Source organism: Carassius auratus, chromosome 29 (assembly GCF_003368295.1).
Source record: "Carassius auratus strain Wakin chromosome 29, ASM336829v1, whole genome shotgun sequence".
Taxonomy (NCBI): domain Eukaryota; kingdom Metazoa; phylum Chordata; class Actinopteri; order Cypriniformes; family Cyprinidae; genus Carassius; species Carassius auratus.
In genome coordinates, this window is record NC_039271.1 from 3,472,276 (window position 1) to 3,493,657 (window position 21,382).

The window sequence follows — 21,382 nt, forward strand, 5'->3', positions numbered from 1 at the left end:
AGATGGCAGAGCTAATTGGAAACAAAGCTGGCCTTCAAGGAATTTAAGACACTAAAGTGAAACAAAAACATTGAAATGTCACTTAAAGATCCCATTTAGGTACGGTGTCTGGGATGGAGTAATTGAAATTGCTGCGCGGGAGGTGCAAGTTGCTTGTGTTATTTCAGGCTTATGCAAACTTAAATCTTCATAACATCATTCATAACAGAGAAATAGTAGAATATTTCACGCTTCAGCAAGAATATGCTTACACCCACGAGAGGATTACCCTAACAGATGTGCAGTTACTAAGAACTTTGCCACGTTTCAGATAATGTTGGAATATTACTGTGCATATCAATGTATTTCACCCACTGATCCGCTTGAAATATGCATTTACATGCTGTGGCAGCATGCAGAGCCAACCTCAAACAAACCATTTACAATTACAAAAAACAGTGCTGTATGGGGCAAAAAAACATCTTCATGACTGTTAATAATGTACATCTCGTCTAACGGCATTATATTGTTTTACATAGAGTCACTCACTTAAATTACTTCAATACAAAGCAAACTTGACCCTTAAAAAAATCGAAATAACCCAAGCTCAAATCAATTTACCATGCCTTTTAATTATATGAGAAACACATTAGGCTTCCTGAATGGAGATCTGGTCATATGATAAACCATAACAGAAATGTGTTCACTAAAAGCTTTTGCCATGTTTCAGATAACGCTGTAATATAATTTATTTCACACACTTTCCTCTTGAAACATGCATTTACTGTACATGCTGCTGTAACGTGAGTCAAAGCCAAAGTCAAAAAAGTATTTATGATTACCAAACAGCAAGCCCGTATAGGGGAAAAATAACATCTCAATTACTTAACTTACCTTAAAAAAATAAATAAATAAATTCTAAGTAACCCAAGCTTGAATCAATTTACCATGCATTTCAATTATATGAGAAACATATGGATCGGGTCACATGGTGAACTAAACAAAACCCAATAAAATTATCTGCCAGTGATTTATGCAAGACCCGTAATTTGATTCGACAGATATGTGGAGAGATTATCTTAACCAGTCGCCTTTGGAAGGCATTGATTTCCTGAGGAGCCGTGAGCACACTGCCCATGCACACTCGCAGCACTTTATCGACTCTTACGATTCTGCATTTGAGTCTCTACATTGGAAATGTCAAAGTGCACGTATTGGTTTTTGAGGTGATACCATTCTCAAATGCAGGAGGGTAGATCATATCAGCCTTGATATCTTTATGCTAGTGTAAAATGAAGAGGTAATAGTCGCTGCAATGGAAACCCACACAAATTGATTTTTGAGGCATTAACCAAAGCACATTCTTGATAATGGAAGAATATTTCACAGGCGGTGGGATTTTATCTACTTTTCTACTGTGGTTCATTTCACAAATGCTGCAGCCAATACGACATTGACTCTTTGTAATGATATTAATTCAGGGCTAGTCACTTTTTCATTACGAACCAATTATGAAGTCCTTTCGCTTGGCGTGGTTGCCAATCAGACAATAGTTTAATAAATACAGACTTGAGGCCATGTTTTGTTATGTGTGACCATGAGATCTGCTAATTTTTTTAAAGATGCCCTTTTTTCTTATCAAGTGATTCATGTCGTTGCTTTCTTATCTTGAGTAATGCGATGGGTTGGGGGTCTGTGTTAAACAGACTGCCATCTATACCACAGTTCTAGTGTTAAATGAGAATTTAAATAAGCTTGTTAGTGCAAGGAATAATTGGTATATCCATAATTGTCTTTCTTGGCTAGCGCAAAGCGTAGCAGTCACAGTGAGAGGCTAATGTGACTAAAGAGCAGTGTGGTAATGAGCTTTTATCATGAACCACAGTGAAAGAAAAATCAATTCTAGAGTTCCAACATTTAAAAGACTATTGAATAACTTGTTTGCATAGATGTTATACTTTTAAGGATTGAAAAACAGCATACGGGTTTGGAACGACATGAGGGTGAGTAAATAATGATTGGATTGAGCTTTCATATCTGAACTATCCAGACTCCTGCAAGTCCTGCTCACCCAAGCTTCAGATATTTCTGAGATGCTTTTTGAGTCGCCACCTAACCTGATCACCTCTGACTCATTTGTCTGTTTCCTACAGTGCACCCGAGGCGAATATCTATCAGTCTGAGAGTATCTGAAACCCTGGTTTTGGCTTCCTTAGGTTAGCTTCTTAACATGTGAAATTTTCTGGAGGTTGTTACCTGCTGGGTCAGGTGAAAGGGGAACCAGCAGGTGACTTCATTATCTTTAGCCTAGAGCAATATTCTGCAACCTATAGCTCACATGCACGTAAACAAACATTCATATTGCCTCTTATTAATAAAAACATGAATTTCTGTAAAGAAAAGTTACTCAAATTCTTTGGAGCAGTCTTTTTATGTTATATTTCCATATGCAAATTGCTGTCACTTCGTAGTTTTCATGCCAATTCCTACCAGAAGCCAGAAAAGAGCTAAGGCTGTATATATTAAAAGCAATTACTTGTAATGGCATTATGAATACCAATGCATTTAGTTACAGATTTTGTAAATCTCACTTACCCTTTCTGCCGACTGTGCAGTGCCAAAGAAGATAGGTATAAATGCTAACCAAATGATGCAGGTAGTGTACATAGTAAATCCAATTGGCTTGGCCTCGTTGAAGGTCTCTGGCACGCCGCGGGTCTTGATGGCATAAACAGTGCATGTTACCATCAGCAGGATGCTGTAGCCCAGCGAACAGATGAGCGACAGGTCTGAGATGTCACACTTAAGAACCCCACGAGCCTTCTCGGGGTCTGATGTGCGCTGCTCACCGTAGTCCACCACCGTGTGTGGCGGATCGACGGCGAACCACACAAACACACCGAGCAGCTGCACCGAGATCAGGCTAAAGGTGATGACCAGCTGGGAAGCAGGGCTGATGAAGCGTGGCGCGGCCACTGACTTCTTGCCTTGCTCGAAGATTCGGTGAATGCGGTTGGTCTTGGTTAGGAGAGCGGCGTAGCTGAAACACATGCCCAAACCCAGGAACACCCTTCGGAAGGAGCAGATGGCCAAACAGGGCGTAGCAATCATCAAGAAGGTGATGACGTAGCACAAGAAGATCCCCGTCAGAAGCACGTAGCTCATCTCTCGGCCGGATGCACGTACAATTGGTGTGTCATTGTAGCGGCTGAAAGTGACCACCACAAAACTTGTAGCAAGGATGCCAAGAACTGCAACAAACACCGGTACGGCCGCCCAAGCAGAGTGCCATTCCAGTTTGATGATCGGGATTGGGATGCAACCGGTGCGATTGCGGTCTGGGCGCTGCTCATACGGACACAACTCGCAACTGAACTCGCTGGCTTGGAAGTGGTAGCCTTCGCATCGCTCGCAATGCCAGCAGCAAGATACACCCTTCACGATCTTCTTCCTTTCTCCCATCTGGCACGGCACACTACACACTGAGACTGGAAGAGTGGGGTCACTTGTCCGCCAGCGCATGCCATCCACCTGCAAAGGATAACAAAAAAGTCTTGTCAAATACAAATACCAGAGGTGCACTGCTATATTATCAGGACTAATTGGGACCTACATTGTCAAAATCTCACAGTGTACGTTCATTTAGACCAGTGGAGAACTGGTCCCCCAACTGAATATTGATGTACTGTAAATTACTTTTCTAAGTGATTTTCACATTTTTACCAGTTAAATAGTCAACAAAGTTTTAGATATTTGTGAGTAAGCAAGAACACCCTTGCAACACGCTAAAAAGGTTGCCTGTCCGCCAGCATACGGCCTCCACTTGCAATGGATAATGGAAAAAGCCCTGTCAGAGATGAAGACCAGAGGCGTGCTGTTATATTAAAAAACTGTGCATTCAAAGGAAGTCTCATTCATTACCCACATAAATGTAGGTTGTGTCATATTTGCAGAAGAAATCACTTTATTGCCCCTTAGCGCCTGAAAGCTGTGAAAAATAAAAAGCCAACGCTGCTCTTTTAAGTGCTGCTTCAGTTTGGCTCTCGGGCACAACTTTGTTGACAGATATATTTTGGGATAAACTTGTGCCAGAGGTGTTTGAGATTCAAAAAATAACATGTCAAAGTTTGAAAAGTGATTGCAAAGTACTATGCATGAAATTTAATTGCATGTAAAAAAAAAAACTATTTTGCAAGACCAATCCACGGGACAAATAAGGACAGCTCTAAACGTATGCTCTGTGGTTCTCACTGTTGCCTGCTGCACAGAGATGGCCGTGAATGAATTATTCATGCTTGAGACAAATTATGTCTGGCAAAAACAGATTGGCTTTAATTAGAGAAGCGAGAAAAGAAGGGACATATTAAAATGAAAAAAAGGACAAAATTTGCAAATGAACAGATGTTTAATTTGACTTTCACATAAAAGGGTATGAAGGGTACATAAGAATAATTGAAAGACCAAATTCCTTCATTTGATTCTTCCCGTTCTGTCTGAAACAAAAGCCACACTGACCATTCACAATTGAGCAGTTTCTGTAGCTCAAGTGGTATAGCATTGTTTTAGCAAGCGCAAGGTTGGGGGTTCGAATCCCAGGGAACACATGTTAGGAGAAAATTATTAGCTTGAATGCAATGCAAGTCACTTTGGATAAAAGCATCTGCTAAATGCATTAATTAAATTTAATTTAATTCATCCTGAAAACCGTAATGGGGAGTGAGAAGGGTTTCTGAGGTTTAAACGCTGTTAGAATCAACGCTAGCCATTTACACACATCAGTACCAGGTATTTTAACTAATCTCTTACCCTAGTACTAAATGCTGCAGCACAGCTCCTCCCACATAAATCAAATACCACAAACTATGTCACTTGTTGAAAAGCGATGAGCAGTTCCTATATTTAAACGACCTGATTTTTTCCCACAATTACAACAAAATTGTTTGCAATGTTGTTATATTATAATTATTACATAAAAACATCATAATTAAGAAGTAATAACCTATTTTCTGTCCTATTTCATCAGTACGCTCTGTTTGAATAGGTGTGGTGGATTGTAGACTCGGAAGTAAACACCCACTGCTATGATATATCCTTCAGATGGATGCTGCTGTGATTTTGGTTAAAAACACATAAATAGTTCATATCAAACGATCTGTAATAACAGACAAAGCAATAGTGATCACATAATAAAACATTTACACTCACTTGTGTGTTGCGACATTACTTTCGGATCCAATATAGTTGCACAGCATCGTCTTTTAATTTCAATCTTTCTGAAAATCCTGCTTTGAAATCGTGCCTTGTTTATAAACAATTCCACGATGGAATGAAGTGAACAAAGGACCAAATTCTGACGTGATTTGGAAACTTATTAAAAATAAAGTTCATCCACTCTTTCCTAATGTTGGGATCAGAAAGAAGGCAAAGACTTGGCTCTGAACAGTGTCTTCTTGTTTTCTGAAATATTTTTATTGTTTGGCTTCCGTGTAGACCTGTGTTTACCTCTCTTTCCTTATTTATACTACATGTACAAATCGGTGGGTGGAGCTAAACAGGCAGTGATGTAGAAGCAGGCGTTGATGATCTTCTCTAGCTCTGAGGTGGCACATAAAGTGGCACATTCCACAACCTGTGATTTTGGCTTCAATATAAGATGTTTTTGGACTAAAGAGAAGGTTTTGAGTTTTGAAACTTACAGAATCTAATATGTACAAAAATAAAAATCAAGGAAATTTTGACTCCTCAGTTCATGACCCCTTTAACATAGTGTCACACTACTATCTTAAGTCTTGTTTCACGTCATTTTTTTTTTTTAAGTGCCCAGGACACCCTAGCAACCAGGCTGCAACATCCTTAAATTAACCATAACAACTAGTAATTGCCTAGACACACACCACTCGTACTTGCTTTGAAAATTTGCATTTAATTTTACACAACCTCAATATTTTGCATCTGATGGAAAAGATTGCTTCGGCAATTTACATATTGAATGTTTTATTAGTAGTTTCAGTAAATAAACAACGCCCTTTAAAGTGACCAGCACATCTTTCAATAAACAGCAAAAATTGCAAATCAGTTATTAGCTGTGTGTACTGATTGAGAAAATGATTTTCCCCGAAAAACGAAATGTTAACCTTGTTACAGCCACAATCCTTTGAGTATAAAGAAGTCTTTATTTATTTATTTATTTACGGAGTGAGTCGCCCTTAATGAGCTGCATGCAAATCGCCTGCACTCTGTAACACATCCTGTGCTGATCTGTTTAAGTGCTTAGGGGGAGATTTTGATACCGGAGTTAAGAAGCGAGATTTTGGATCACAGTTCTGCTAAGCGACCACTCACCTGTGCAGACACAAAGCCCAGAGAAGCTGGGATTTTCTGTCACGTAGAAGAAAACTACAGCTTCAATCTCCACACTGCTGCGAGAGCTTTTGGCCATGAAAACACGGCTCGTTTCTGGCTCCATTAATTTTGTTTTGCAGCCAAGCATAAAACATTACAAGCTTATCTTCCATCCCGTTCACTAATGAAAGCCGGAGAGTATTCATGTCACATGCATCATCAGCAAAGATAAGATTTCCTACAAACATTCATGCTTTAATATATCTGATTTGAACATGCATACTTTGTTATTTCATCATGAATACCAGAAAATGCTTTCCACTCACATTAAGATGCAGTTTGTTTGCCCACTGCCCGATAACTTTGTACTCAGCTGTCGATTTGTTGGTGATCTGATACTGAAAGATGTCATATCGTCCTGGTGCATCTCCATTCTGATTGAAGACCACAGGAGTGCCTGCACTTCCTGCAAAACAGGATATGACAAAATGACTAGACTTACATTTTTTATTCAGTAAAATAGCAACAGAATTATCAGTTACACACACTTTTTCTTCACACTCATACTGAAGAAAGGACCCAAGCCTATCGAAAAAAATAAGATGATGCAAAATTTCCAACAGGTGAATTAAATAGACAAGGTGTCTGGTATCTACACATGTGAATTCCTCATAGTTCCACAGAAACCTCTGTGGTGCAGGATAGGGTTCAGAATCATGTCTCGCAGGTCTAAGTAATATATGCAGCTTCTTGCTGTACATGCAAAAATCATGGCAACCTTGTGAGGTGGTAAGAAGGTGGAAAGGTAATACAATTTAGAAACTTTTATTGAGCTTAGCATCTTTAAAAAAAAAAAATACCTCCACACATCTCCATCCATTTACCTTCACCAACTTGAATTTGGACCTGCATTCGAAAAAACACTTTTTGATCAAATTAATGAATCAAAAATGTAAACTGAACTCTCATCAAAAATGCCATAATAACCCCCTAGCAATATGCTAAAGCACCCAACTGTTAAACTGCATAACATGGTAAAAATGCACACAACAACCTGTAGCTTCCTGTAGCTCAACTGGTAGAGCACTGCGCTAGCAAACAAGCAAGCGCAAGGTTGGGGGTTTGATTCCCCCGGGAACACATGATATATAAAAATTGATAGTCTGAATGCACTGTAAGTCGCTTTTAAAAAGCGTCTGTAAATGCATAAATTTAATTTAATTTAACAACCTAGCAACCGCATTGCAACATGCTTAAGCTGCCCAGTTAACACTAGCAACCACCTAGCAAATACATAACAGCATGCTAAGAATGTATACAACACCCCAGTAACCACATGATGTTAAAAAAGCACAGTTGCAACCACCTTACAACTGTATAATGCTCTAAAAATGCACACAACACCTTAACAGCCATTTTGCAGCATACTTAAACTGCCCAGAAAACCACAGCAACTTCATTGGAACCTGCTAAAACTGTCCAGAAAATCACAGCAATTGCATAACATGCTAAAAATGCACATTGCATATGGAAAACCGATTTCAGATTAAATTAGTGAACCAAATATGTCAAACAAACTCAGATTGCATTAAAGATGTTAGTGCATAAACACTTTTACTGAAAGGCCTTCCACTCTGATCAGAATATGTATGAGTGCAATAACAAACCTTGCACATCCAAAATCTGAAGTCGTAATTGAATATAGACTAAAGTCTGACATTTCCCTAACTAAACAAATAGTTACATTATAAATGTCAAGAAGTGCACAAATCATGTTGATCCATTATTCAGCATGATTCAATTATGACTCCGAGAGAATCTTGAGTAAATTTAACATTTTTTACAAACTAAAAACTATGTTGTATATTTATGCATGTGTTACATTTTATCAGTTTTCTTTCCCCAGGTTAAAATTTGTAAATATTTTAAATCACAGATTGTCAGTGTAGACTCCTAAATCCCACTGTATATGGTAAACTTCCATTATTATTATTACAAATACTAATAATACTGCTGTATTGTGCATCAAAGCTTCTGTGTAACTCACGGAGATCTGGTGTGACAGTTCGCTTCTGAAATCCAAGCCGAACTGAAAAAAGAGAAAAATGATGTAGGACTGATAAATCCATCGGTCGCTGTTGTTGCATGTAATGAAAAGGAACACAGTTCACTCTAAAGAGTCTTGCAGCATTATTACAATGCCTTATTTTTATTGCATCCTCCTAAATAAAGCTGAAATTCAACATGTTCCTGGTCAGGTGAACAAACACAATCTCAAACCCTAATAGACCTGGTTGATCAGTTAAATGAGTTTCATTTAAATATGAAAAGCCTCAGTGAAGAACAGAAAAGATTTATTTTAAATTCACTTGTACTAAGCATTTCTAAGTCAAGTTTTACCATTGTTACACACCCTTAATCTTTGGAAAGTGTCTTATCAGTTTTGGAAATTGATAAGGACACTTTCGACCCATCATCTTAAATTACAGATGCCCTGCAGAAGAACATGCAAGGACAAGTAGGTTTTAGATGAGATGGCAAATATCCTGAGACAAAGCAATTTGTTTCTCATTCTCGTTCTTGGAAACATGAATTACAATTTGAGCCTGATATCTGAGGTGAGAGAAAAATTCATTTTTCCATTTTCGAATCAAACTGATCGCATATGAGCCTAAAACTACAATTTTTGAGAACCTCAACTGGGTAACTGGGTTTATTTTTCAAACCTGTTAAATTACCTAGAATTATGTAAATGAACACTGGAGCTGCAAAACGGAGTTGATGTTTCTTTATGAGAATGTAATGACACAACCCCCTGCTTTAGAAGTGCTTTAGGATCTGCATGCGAGAGAAAATAATGTGGCAATTTAATTGCTTAAGAAAAACAGTAGACTTAAACAGAGAAACGGTTCAGGAACTCTCTCCCTGGAGTCCTGAAACACAATGAACCATGCACATCTCAACTCAAATATGTAACAGACTAAAACTCAAACTATCTACTTGGCCAGTAATCTAAAAGTCTAATGTCTTCATGCAATATCTTGATAAGCACAGAAGTTCAACCACCCAAAAACAAACAAACATGCCAAAATGTAAAAACCAGTTATAAAGTCTCTTATATTAAAGAGGATGTAAATAAAAATAATATATATATATTTTTTTTATGGTGAATTGATTGCATTTTAAATCCAATCAACGTTATAAAACATTCATTTAAAAAACACATTTCAATAACTACTCATCATTCATCTTAAAAAAAAAAAAATTTAAAAATCTATTTATTTATTTATATATTTAGTTGAATGGTACTACATTTGGTACCATGCTTGTGGCTGATTGCAAGGGTGTTTATCAGCTGGTTTCTATTTGGTTGACAGAGTGGCTAACACTTAGCTAACAAACATATTTTCTAAGGAGGAGAAAGATTGAAATAATTGCTTTTTTTTATGAACAAAACAAAAAATGTTACTTCGCAAACATTATGGGAAGGTTATATTTGGATGTTTTTCCAAACGTTCAGAAACAAGTAGTTAGGAGTTACATTTAAAGAACATAAACAGTGAACAAATGTTCTATTAATTACTGGTAAAACATTTGTTTATAATATTGAGAAAAGCTTTCACAATAGCCAAAATTCTGAGAATGTTCCATGTAAGCTGAGCAGGTGGTTGCTTACTGCCCAAATGAAGAAGAAAAAAAAAGATCATTCATATATATTGCAAATATGGAACCGTTTAATCTCTGAATCTGAAAACTAAAAGGGATACAATATATACAGTATTATCAGATTTGCTTGGTGAAAGGCAAAAAAACAAAAAAAAAACAAAAAACAAAGCATGGTTTTTTTTAGTCCACTGCTTTTTAAAATTGTTTAAAAACACTGCCGGCTACAATTATTTCCTTTCCACTGCAGCCAAGTGAAACAGAACTCTTAAAACAAAGATTCTCTTCTAAAAGCTGTTACACCCCTGATCCTTTGAGATCCTTTGAGTTTGTAGAAATCTTGCAACCATCACTAATGAGATATTCCTATTTTTGTTTCCTTGGGATCTCCACATTTAGCCTTTCAGGATTCCAGCCACTGATTAGGCTTACTCCTTTTCAACAACTTTGCCATCGTCTTCCTCCTCACCGCCCTTCATTACAGCGAGTGAGCCGCTCTTGAGGCTGATGAGGGGATCGTTTGTGTGGAGTTCAGACACAGGTACACCTTCATGATCCTCAGTTCACACATCCCATTTTTATATACAAAAAAAAAAACTTTGATTCGTCCACCATGAAGGAAAGTAAGAGTAGAGGAGGCCAATGCCTCCAGAAGCAATATTTTCAGAGAATATAATGATCCAGATTCGGCAACAGCTTGTGTAGCGAGCATCCAGACAGCCATGTTCTTTTATTTAAGGAGACATCAAGTGAAGGAAAATACCGCTTCTCTCTGCAAACCCAAGACGCTGAGTGTTTTGTGTTTGATGTGCATGTGAGCGTTGCCTGTAAGATACGACATCCATCGTCTTCAAATCTCTGCTCCAGGGTGCAAACATCATTCCCTGTACGGCGAAGCTGGTTACAGCTCTCTAAGATTACCGTGAGCTTGTTTTCACTGCATATCAGCATAACGCAAGCAAATAAGGCAGTGTGCAATCAGTGATGGTAGATTATTCTGTTATTAATCTAGCAACAGCAAACTGATCCTTTCCCGCATAAGAAATCTCTCATGCTCTTGTCGTGATTGGCGAGGATGGTGGCACAGAAGGTGCAGCAGCTTTCTGAATTTATCCAGCAATACTGATCAAAGCTTGGCTTTCCAGGTGGACCGGGGCAGCGGGAAATTGAGGATTACAGGAGACCGGACAGACGTAACAATAGAGCACTCAGTGGGATTAACCTTTCTGCCAAGTCTTACCTGCTGCGTCTGTCGGCCAAAATCACTGTTACGACTGCACATATTTAGGATCATATTTAAAACGCTAATACTTGAGCAACATACTTAATATGCACATTATAATGCTGGCAGGCTGTTTTGAAGTAGACCAATAAATACAAATATAATTACAACCTAAAATGTCTTGTTAACCACACAGAATACCTTGGAAATGACACAGAACACCATATACTCTAGCAACAATTTAGAAACCACCCCAAATACCCTAGTAGCTTGATAGCACACCCTGGCAACCACCCAGAGTACACTACCAAGTACCTAGTAGTAACCACCCAGAAATCTGTAGCAATTACCCAGAATGCCATAGTAACAACCTAAAACATGTAATTAACTCTTAAGCAAGTCAAACATACTGCCTTTACTCTTATTTCAGCCTGTCTCAGAGGATTTCTTTCTGTGAACATGATGTAATACACCTCCTAAGGCCATTCCTTTATTATTTCAGCACAGAATAATTTGAGAAGAGTATAGAGCTCTGTTATGAAGTTAAATGCTTGCTGCCGCACTTCATTTTAAGATTCACCGTCACGCTGCCTCAACTTACAAGGGGATTTGTTTTACACAACACAATTATCATCACTTTTTTTGCCCGGCTCGTCTGAATGCACAATTCCACAATCTCTCCTCCCGCTCTGTCCATCTCACAACACTAATCTAAAAATAAGCGTATGTAGAGAGCCACTGGAGCGGGTGTAATTGTGGCTGAGCTGCCGATTACCCCTCGGTGGCAGGCAGTGATGCTCCAAGTTGGACGTCTGCCTTTGTATCAACTTCCATTTACTGATTCTGTGTCCGCTCTTCTGAAGCTTCTGTGTGTGCATACATACTGAGCTATGGGTATGTTTGAAATGACATACTAGCATGCATTCTACCGATGCCGGCATGCATTAAATATGCAACTGAACCAGAGCACCCTAACAACTAAATAGAACACCGCAGAAACAATAAATAAATTAATAATAATAATAATAATAATAAATGAAAAAAAAAAGAAAGTTAAATACAGTTTACAGCCTGTAAGACAGTCCCTCCAGAAAAACGTGGATTTTTTTTGTGATTGTTGCGGGCAAAAATCCTTGATTTTGGAGCACGTTTTCTTAAAAAATGCGATGGAATATGTGGGATATTTTTGCACTTTTATGCAATGAAATTGCATGAACTTGCAAAAATTTCCCCGCTATTGCCATGGAGTGACGTAATTACGTGACGTGAACATCATCTGCAAACCCCACGGCGAAATCAGGGTGAAACTTTAAGCGAACAAATCATTCTTATTTGCCAACAAAAATAAGCGCAAAAGAATGTTTCCTGATTTGTTACATGACAGTGGAGCCAAATTATATTGCGAGAACTTCCGAAAACTGCGGTTTGATGAAAAAGAGAAAAAAAGGTGATTCCCCCAACACCTTTTTCTCACTAGGCTACTACCTCAATGTAAAGAGTAATTTCTTATTACTTCCTATGATAAGCGAGCATACTAAATCACAGAATATTTAAGTTGCAATCTCTTACTGCAACGTAAATTATTTAACATACTAATATAATTACAACTGTAAGTTTTTGGTAATGTTCTGTAACAAAAAAAGTGCAATCTTACAACTGTAAAGTTGCATCAACTTCTGAATGAAACTACAACAGTGTTAGTAGCCTTGTGAGAAAGGGGTGTTGGGGGAATCACCTATTTTTCTCTATTTCATCAAACCGCAGTTTTCGCGAGTTCTCGCAATATAATTTGGCTCCACGGTCATGTAACAAATCGGGAAACTGCTTTGCACGTTCTTTTGCGATTATTTTTCTTTCTTCAACATTCTGCTAATATATATGTGAGTTTCTTGCAACGAAAATACAGGGATTATGAAATCAAGCTAGCCCCGCATATTTTGCTTTCTGAAATCGGCGATTTATGGGGCAAAAGAGCGGTGTATTTGAAAAAATGCGACCCCACATAAATATGCAGCCTTTGGCTGATTATGTATTAAATCAGGCGATCGCAAAATCACGTTTTTCTGGAGGGATATTTATTAGTATGTTTATTTCAAATTCCATTAGAAGGTGTAACAAAAAATGAACTTTGGACACTATAGGTGCAATGTGACAACAACGTAAAATCCTACTCACTGAAGCATCCTGTGCACCATTTCATGTACTATTTTAAAAACTTTAATGCATTAGGCAGTGCACATTCCAAACATATATTTAATGCACTCACAAACTCTGTCCATTTCATCTCACACAAACACACCTGTCACTCACACATGTGCACACATTACCACCCTTCACACTTCTAAAAGACCTCTTCTGGACCTCTACACACTTATCCATTTCTTCTCATTGGCCATCATAATCGGTCAGCGCTGTGTTCATTATCACACACTGGCTAGCAGTTAAAGCAGTGTGTGTGGTCTGTGAAGGGACAGAGGAAGTGCAGTGATGCGTAGTAATGAGAGAGCTCCAGTTCAGGTGACTCAACCGGCGCTCAGATGTAATCGTTCCACAGTATCAGTGGACTCAGACCCTTTAATGAGGAACCTTTCGCTTTTCCTGTGATATCGGCTATGGCCAAACGCCAAGACATCGCACATCCATCAACCATTACCACTCAATAACACAAGACTGTGTGAATGTTACCTTCCTTTTCTCTGTTATTTTACACAAATAAAATGGAGGTAGTTGTGTGTGTGTGGTGACATTATTTTAATGACAATTAAATTAAACCCCTTAAATGAAATCGTCATTATCATAATGCATTCAGATTTTCTGGTTGGCTATTTTTATTTTTATTTATTTTTTTGCTATTGCCATTACTCTCAATAATTCTTATTAGATTCCCATAACTGTATTCACATTATTTAAAGCATATAATTTTAACATTGATAAAAATTAATACAATTATTTTTACACACATTATTATTATTATCTTTATTAATATTATATTATTATTTATATTATTATGTATTAAACTTATTTTTAATTGTCAGTACGGTAATACATGAAATGTTTTTAATAAAAAAAATATTATGGTACTGAAAATTGAAAGGGGAATTGTCTTTTATACAATCTGAATACATCACAAAATATTAATATTGACATTCTATGATATCAGACTATTTTCATTATTCTAATGTCCTAATTCCTACCAACCAACAGCAACACTTTAATGCCATGCCATGGAGTTTTGTATGGTCAAACAGCAAAAAAATGCAAATATCTACTCTTTTTTTTTTTCTAGACTAAACTCAGAAGGCACTTAATAGGGTTAGTTTACTATGCCGTTTCTCACAGTAGGGATAATTTTGTCTGGATCCTACAAAGAAAACATAAAATAGAACAGACTACACACTTAAGAAGCATTGCATATGAAGACTTCAGTCTGGGAGGCCTGGCTTTGGGAATGTGCCATTAACAACCGACCATAAAAGTGTCGTCAAAACAAATGGTGAATGTCCAGCGTTAAGAGGCAATGCAATCTCTAAATAGGCCTAATGCTGATCTACTGAAATGTAAATCGGCATTCATTCACACATTCAGCATGATTCTTGAAATGCAGCCCATGTAGATTGTTGTGCTATGTTGTGCACCAAAACCATTGAGTCAAAACTGAAATTGAACCACATTGATGGACCACAATATCTTAAATAGAGATGTTAGCATGCTGCACAGTTTAATAAAGATTCAAATGCGTACATTAACAGTGAAAAAAAAAAAATCAAACTTGAGCTCTTTTTTTTTATTACAGGTTCATCTCAATAAATTAGAATGTCAAGGAAAAGTTCATTTATTTCAGTAAATCATCTCAAATTGTAAAACTTGTATATCAAATTAATTAAATGTACAAAGACTGAAGTAGTTTAAGTCTTTGGATATTTTAATTGTGATGACTTTGGTTCACATTTAACAGAAACCCACCAATTCACTATCTCAACTACTTTTGGTGCTTTTGGCAGTGTGGGCAGGTGCCAAATCCTGCTGGAAAATGAAATCAGCATCTTCAAAAAGCTGGTGAGCAGAAGCAAGCATGAAGTGCTCCAAAATTTCTTGGTAAATGGGTGCAGTGATTTTGTTTTTCAAAAAACACAATGGACCAACACCAGCAGATGACACTGAACCCCAAATCATCACAGACTGTGGAAACTTAACACTGGACATCAAGCAACTTGAGCTATGAGCTTCTCCACTCATCCTCCAGACTCTAGGACCTTGGTTTCCAAATGACAAACAAAACTTGCTTGGCTTGAACGGGCTTAAAGAGAGAGATCTACTCTAAATTAGATAAATGTTGGGCATGACCGAAAGTTTATGTAGGGTGTAAATATAATAATCTAATTTGCATATTATGATATCACCAGGAGGCCATCTCGAATTTCCTAATATTCAGGAAATAGTAGATATTGAATTAATGTTTGAACTTAATTATTTTTTTTTGTGTGTCTTTTTATCCTCATTGCAAATGATCAGAAAAGAGCAAGCCAACTATAAAACAGGAGAAAGTACTAAATTATTACTATATTACTATACTATATAGTACTAATCGTATTAATATAGTATTAATCGTAGTATTTCATTTGCTGCATGTTTTCTTTATTTTTTAAACACGCTAAAATTAATTGAGTTTGTGAGAGGAAAAAATATATGAGTCGTGTATAGCTTGCATTTTAACACATTAATCCCTTTTTTTCATTTGCTGCATGTTTTTTATATATATATATATATATATATATATATATATATATATATATATATATATATATATATATATATATAAAATATAATTAATGTATAAGTTGCATTTTATTACATTTAGAAATAATAACGGCTGGCCTTATAATGTTATAATGTACCAACAGGATATTTTTAACAAATTTTTACAAATATTAACAAATATATATATATATATATATATATATATATATATATATATATATATATATATATATATATATATAACAACATTTGACAGATAATTACAAAGAAACTGCAAGTAGCACATGAAATTTGGAAGTAGAAAGCCAGAAATAGTATTTTCTTGTAAAACATATTCCAATTATTGTTTTATTTACAACTCAGGAAAATATTTTATTTCAGTTAATATTTAACATATTTTAAATTTCAAACATGTTTTTATGGTTTAAGATAATTATAATAACCCTGATATACAGTATAAATAAAATATAAATATTAAATTTTAAGTTCATATCTGCAATTCTGAGACAAGTCCAAGAGTTGCGAGAATAAAAGTCACAATTACTTTATTTTCTACTTTTTATTTTGTTTGTGTTCCATAATGAAAACAGGCTTTCATCGTTTTCAACGTGAATGTATTTTAAACTGTAATTTATTGCTGTGATCAAAGCTGAATTTTCTGCATCATTACTCCAGTCTTCAGTGTCACACGATCCTTCATAAATCATTCTAACACTCTGACAAAATAAAACCGTTTTCCTCACAATTATTGGGAGCACATCCTAATAAACGTAAGTCTAAAATGATTAATTCATCAAAACGTGCAATCAGTACATGTCAGACTTACACAGTAGAATAACTGGAACAAGTGCTTTCTCTCTAATGACACTATCAGTGAATTTTCCGTATCTGTCTTTCAATTCAAACACAGCCCATGAGGAACGCAAGGTGGTGGAACAAATAACCCAGGTCGCACTCCCCGCAAGAAAACGTATTAATGAGGTTTTAATGGTCCCACGCACGCAGCCCTGCCACCTTAATCGCTCAACTGCAGTTATGCAAATGACACAACTTGAAGGCAAACACAAGCAGATGATAACAAAACGCTGGAGTTGGGGGACAGAAAAATGAAAGAGTAAAGAAGACGCACAGAGCAAAACTAATATTTAAATGAATCGTTTGATATGGTTTCAAAGAGAATGTTTAACTTCTTTTGTTTCAACATGATTCCAGGCGCACAAGGGAAGCCAAAACAGTCAATCATGCACAGCTCTCTCCTCACAAGTTATACACAAGACGCACGTGGCACATTATGAAGAAATATGAGCACCCCTTAAATTTTCCTGCTCTCTGCTTTGATGCATGTGTGATGATGTTAGGGGCCACTGAGGAGCCAGTGGTGCAACTTGGCCGAGAAATGGCACACACTGCGATCTGTGATCGCGAGGATTAATGAATGAAGCTGGACCTTAGAAATATGAAAAATGAGTGAGCACACTTGAATATGTACATAGACAAGCACTCTGTGGAAAACATGAGAAGCTGCTTCAGTAAAAGACATGCTTACGGCACCGCAAAGTAAAATATGGCATAACACTTTATAATAACTTTCATTAATATGGCTTTAATGCACATTATACTGAATAAGGCTTTAAGGAATAGTTGAAAAATGAGAATTCTTTCATCATTTGTTCACTCTTGTGAAGGAAATACATTCACTTGCACGTCTCATAATTGAGCACAACACTGCAAACTTGTATATGCACATTTTTAGCAAATAGTAACTTAAAAAAAAAAAAATTGTGTGCCAAATAAAAATATGATTATTTCAGTAGAACAGCACTTACAACTATCTGTTAAGCATTAAAGGAAGAATCCAGACTTACATTCCGGCGAATAAATTGACTTGAAATTTACCAACTTCTATCAGTTATCTTGAAACTTAATTTAGACTCAGCCCTGAAGGACTTATGAACTTGTGAAGATCCAAACACTCACCATTGAAATTAACGCTCCGGATGTATCCGAGGAGCTCCTTTCCGTTGATATTGCTCATGCGGGGGCAGAGGCCGGGGTATCCGAAGCAGTAGTCCCTGTGCATGCGGTGAAGCGCGTGTGCCATGGCATAAACCGCATCCATCACAAACTGCACCTTCCCCTCCTGCTCGTAACTGGAGTCACGGCCCACCTTCTCCAGACCTGCACGGGCAACACAAAACACACATCTTGAACAAACACAGCCTTGTGTGAGAGCTCAGCATTAGATGCTTCATTTGGAGAATCCACTCTTGCATACGCGGTAACTCTCTTCTTAATAAATTGCAATTTAATGTTTCTCAAATGTAGCCACTCATTAGAGTAATTAGCTAATCAAATCCTCCAGGAGGTGCGTACGCCGGCCTTCTGATGCACAATATGCCAGTTAGAGCAGCAAAAATGTGTTCTTTCCAAACAAATATTTCCTTCCATATCTCTAGAGATGGCAAAAGTAATATCACGCCTGCGGTTCGGAACAAATATTCCAGCTGTTGTTGAGCGTAAATTGAATTTGGCTCTGGCATCTATGATTACTTCTCTTATAATCATCAGAGCGCTTTCCAACTTGGTATATTTTAGCACTGGATGCCTCCGGGAACAACTCTCTTTTCCCACCACAGTTTTTGACAATGAAGTCTAAATAAAAAGTGGACAAGGTGAATTAGCAAGACCTGGGGTCCTCCGCTGCTTCTGCTGTCAGCGAGGAATTAATAGGCTCCTGTAAATGAAACCCAATCCACTTTTATAGCACATTCAGAGCAATGGGGAAATTATGCATTTGGTCTTCCAAAAACTAGATGGATTACCCGAGTGAGATAAATACAACACACAATACAACAGGCCCAGTGTCAAAACAAGGTGAGCGTCAGGTTTATTTGTGATCACACCTCCACAATGACAGTCCATTCACAATCTATGTTTGGAAAGCAATGCTAGCTCGATGCCAATTGGTGAGACATAGTGGTGAATATTTAAAATAAATACTGTAACATATAATAAACTAGTATAAAGAATAACTAATCTTATAATAAAGTAATACAGTTATAAAATAATATATAAAATTAATATAATCCTGACTATAATATAATCCTGACTATAATATAATCCTGACTATAATATATATATATATATATATATATATATATATATATATATATATATATATATATATATATATATATATATATATATATATATATATATATATATATATATATAAAATGAAGTAAAATAAAATTCTATAAAATGTATAATATAATATAGTATAAAACAATATGTACATAAATTTGTAAATTATATATTAATATACATATTTGTACTATATAATAGTAATAAACAAAGGAATTTATAAAATAATACATCCCTAAATATATTATAAATACATCTAGTATAAATAAAATAAAAGACTGAATAAAATATATGAAAAATCTAATATATTTTAAAAAAAGTTTTAAATGACAAGACACAAAACTAAACAAAAGTGTTAATATTATGTTTTAATATTTAAAATAAATAACAAATAATATAAACCATAATGATCTAATAAAATAAGTAATAAATGTATACATAATATATTAATATTGCAGTATTCAGTAAATAGAGAGCTAGCATTCTGTTCTGAACAACAATGAACACAACAGCATTTGGCTTTTGTTGTAAATGTATTCACTCGCAGATGTTTCATCCAAAGCGTCTTACAAATGAGGAAACATACAAACATGAGTGATTATTCATAAGAAGCCAACACCAGCAGTGCCACGATACACAAGTTTACGTGCTGCAGCTGAGTGGCTTTGAGTGATAATACAATAATCATACAACAATGTCCCATTTTTATGTTTATTACAGCATGTGTGCAGGCTTTTCTGTGTCACCGCTGAGCAGCAGAGGAAACAAAAGAACGCTTATTGGGTGACTGAAGATAGCAAGGATGACGGACGGCTTAATGAGGTAACAAGAGTCGAAATGAAATGTCAGTAAGTGGCGCAAATAAAATTCCCCTTCTTCTCATCTCACATTTCCCTTCCATCTCTGAAGAACAACAGTTTAAAAGACTAAACCGTTTCTTCTCTCTATAGTTTTGTAGCAGGCTGACAGTGTCATACAAAGAATGATATCTGGCAAAACGTAATGACTGGCAGTGTCATGAATATGCACCAATTGTCCACTTTTCTTTCTCTCATCAAAACCTTTCATCAAAATTGTTCTAAAACCAAAATAATACCCGTTCTTGTCTTAGGGCAGCTTTGATGAACTTTTTTGGTCCTCTTTAAAGGTTGACTTCTGTATTTTATTATTAAACAAAAATGAACTTTTTTTTTACCCAGTTTGTCATGTATGTACAGTGTCGAGCTAAAGTTTCAAAAAAAATTTATGTTGCTGCATTATGTTCAACTTCTTTTATTTTATTCCCCCCTCACATCAATCTGCACTCCATACAACATAATAACAAAGCAACCTCTTCACCTCTCAAGCTCTGTCAGGTTGGATGGGGGCTGGCAGACATTTACAGGTTTCTTCAGAAATGTTTGATTGGGTTCAAGCTGAGGCTGGGCCACTCAAGGACATTCACAGAGTTCTTTATAAGCCACTCTTGCAGTGTGTTTATGGTCATTGTCCTGTTGGAAGGTGAACCTTCTGCCCAGTCGGAGCTTCTGAATGCTCTGGACTGGGTTTTTATTAAGGCTATCTCAATATTTTGGTGCATCCAGGTTTTTTCCTCCTCTGACGAGTCCCTGAAAAACAGCCCCAGCACACTTTACTTTCGGGATGCTACTCTGCAGGTTTCCTCCAAACATGATGCTTGGAGTTGCGGTTCATCAGATCACACAATCTTGTTTCTCACAATCTGAGTTTTTTTTTAGGTGCTTTGTTACAAATTCCACGTGTGTTTTCATGTGTCTTCACTGAGGAGAGGATTGAGTTTGACCATACTGCCATCAAGACCAGATTGGTGGAATATTGCAGTGATGTTTGTCCTTCTGTAAGTTTCTCCCATCTGCATATATATACCGTATTTTTCGGACTATAAGTCGCACCTGAGTATAAGTCGCATCAGTCCAAAAATACGTCATGATGAGGAAAAAAACACAAGTCGCACTGGACTATAAGTCGCATTTATTTAGAACCAAGAGAAAACATTACCGTCTCCAGCCACGAGAGGGCGCTCTATGTATTCAGTGTAGACTACAGGAGCACTGTGCAGCATAGAGCGCCCTCTGGCGGCTGGAGACGGTAATGTTTTCTCTTGGTTCATGTCTCTTAGTTCATGTCAAATTAATTTTGATAAATAAGTCGCATCTGACTATAAGTCGTAGGACCAGCCAAACTATGATAAAAAGTGTGACTTATAGTCCGGAAAATACGGTAATCATAAAGCTCAACCAGAGCATCTAGTTCTTG

General features: G+C 36.7%; 1 protein-coding gene across 2 annotated transcripts in view; it reads right to left on the bottom strand.

The window, feature by feature from the left end:
* The window catches only part of LOC113047874 (metabotropic glutamate receptor 8-like), an 88,213-nt gene that overhangs the window by 11,763 nt on the left and 55,068 nt on the right, over positions 1–21,382 (bottom strand). For both annotated transcript variants that reach the window (XM_026209220.1, XM_026209219.1), the window contains exons 5-7: positions 17,942–18,142; positions 6,648–6,787; positions 2,575–3,510 (exon numbers count right to left, since the gene is read on the bottom strand). In XM_026209220.1, the coding sequence (XP_026065005.1) occupies positions 2,575–3,510; positions 6,648–6,787; positions 17,942–18,142 (1,277 nt within the window). The remainder of the gene's footprint in view (positions 1–2,574; positions 3,511–6,647; positions 6,788–17,941; positions 18,143–21,382) is intronic.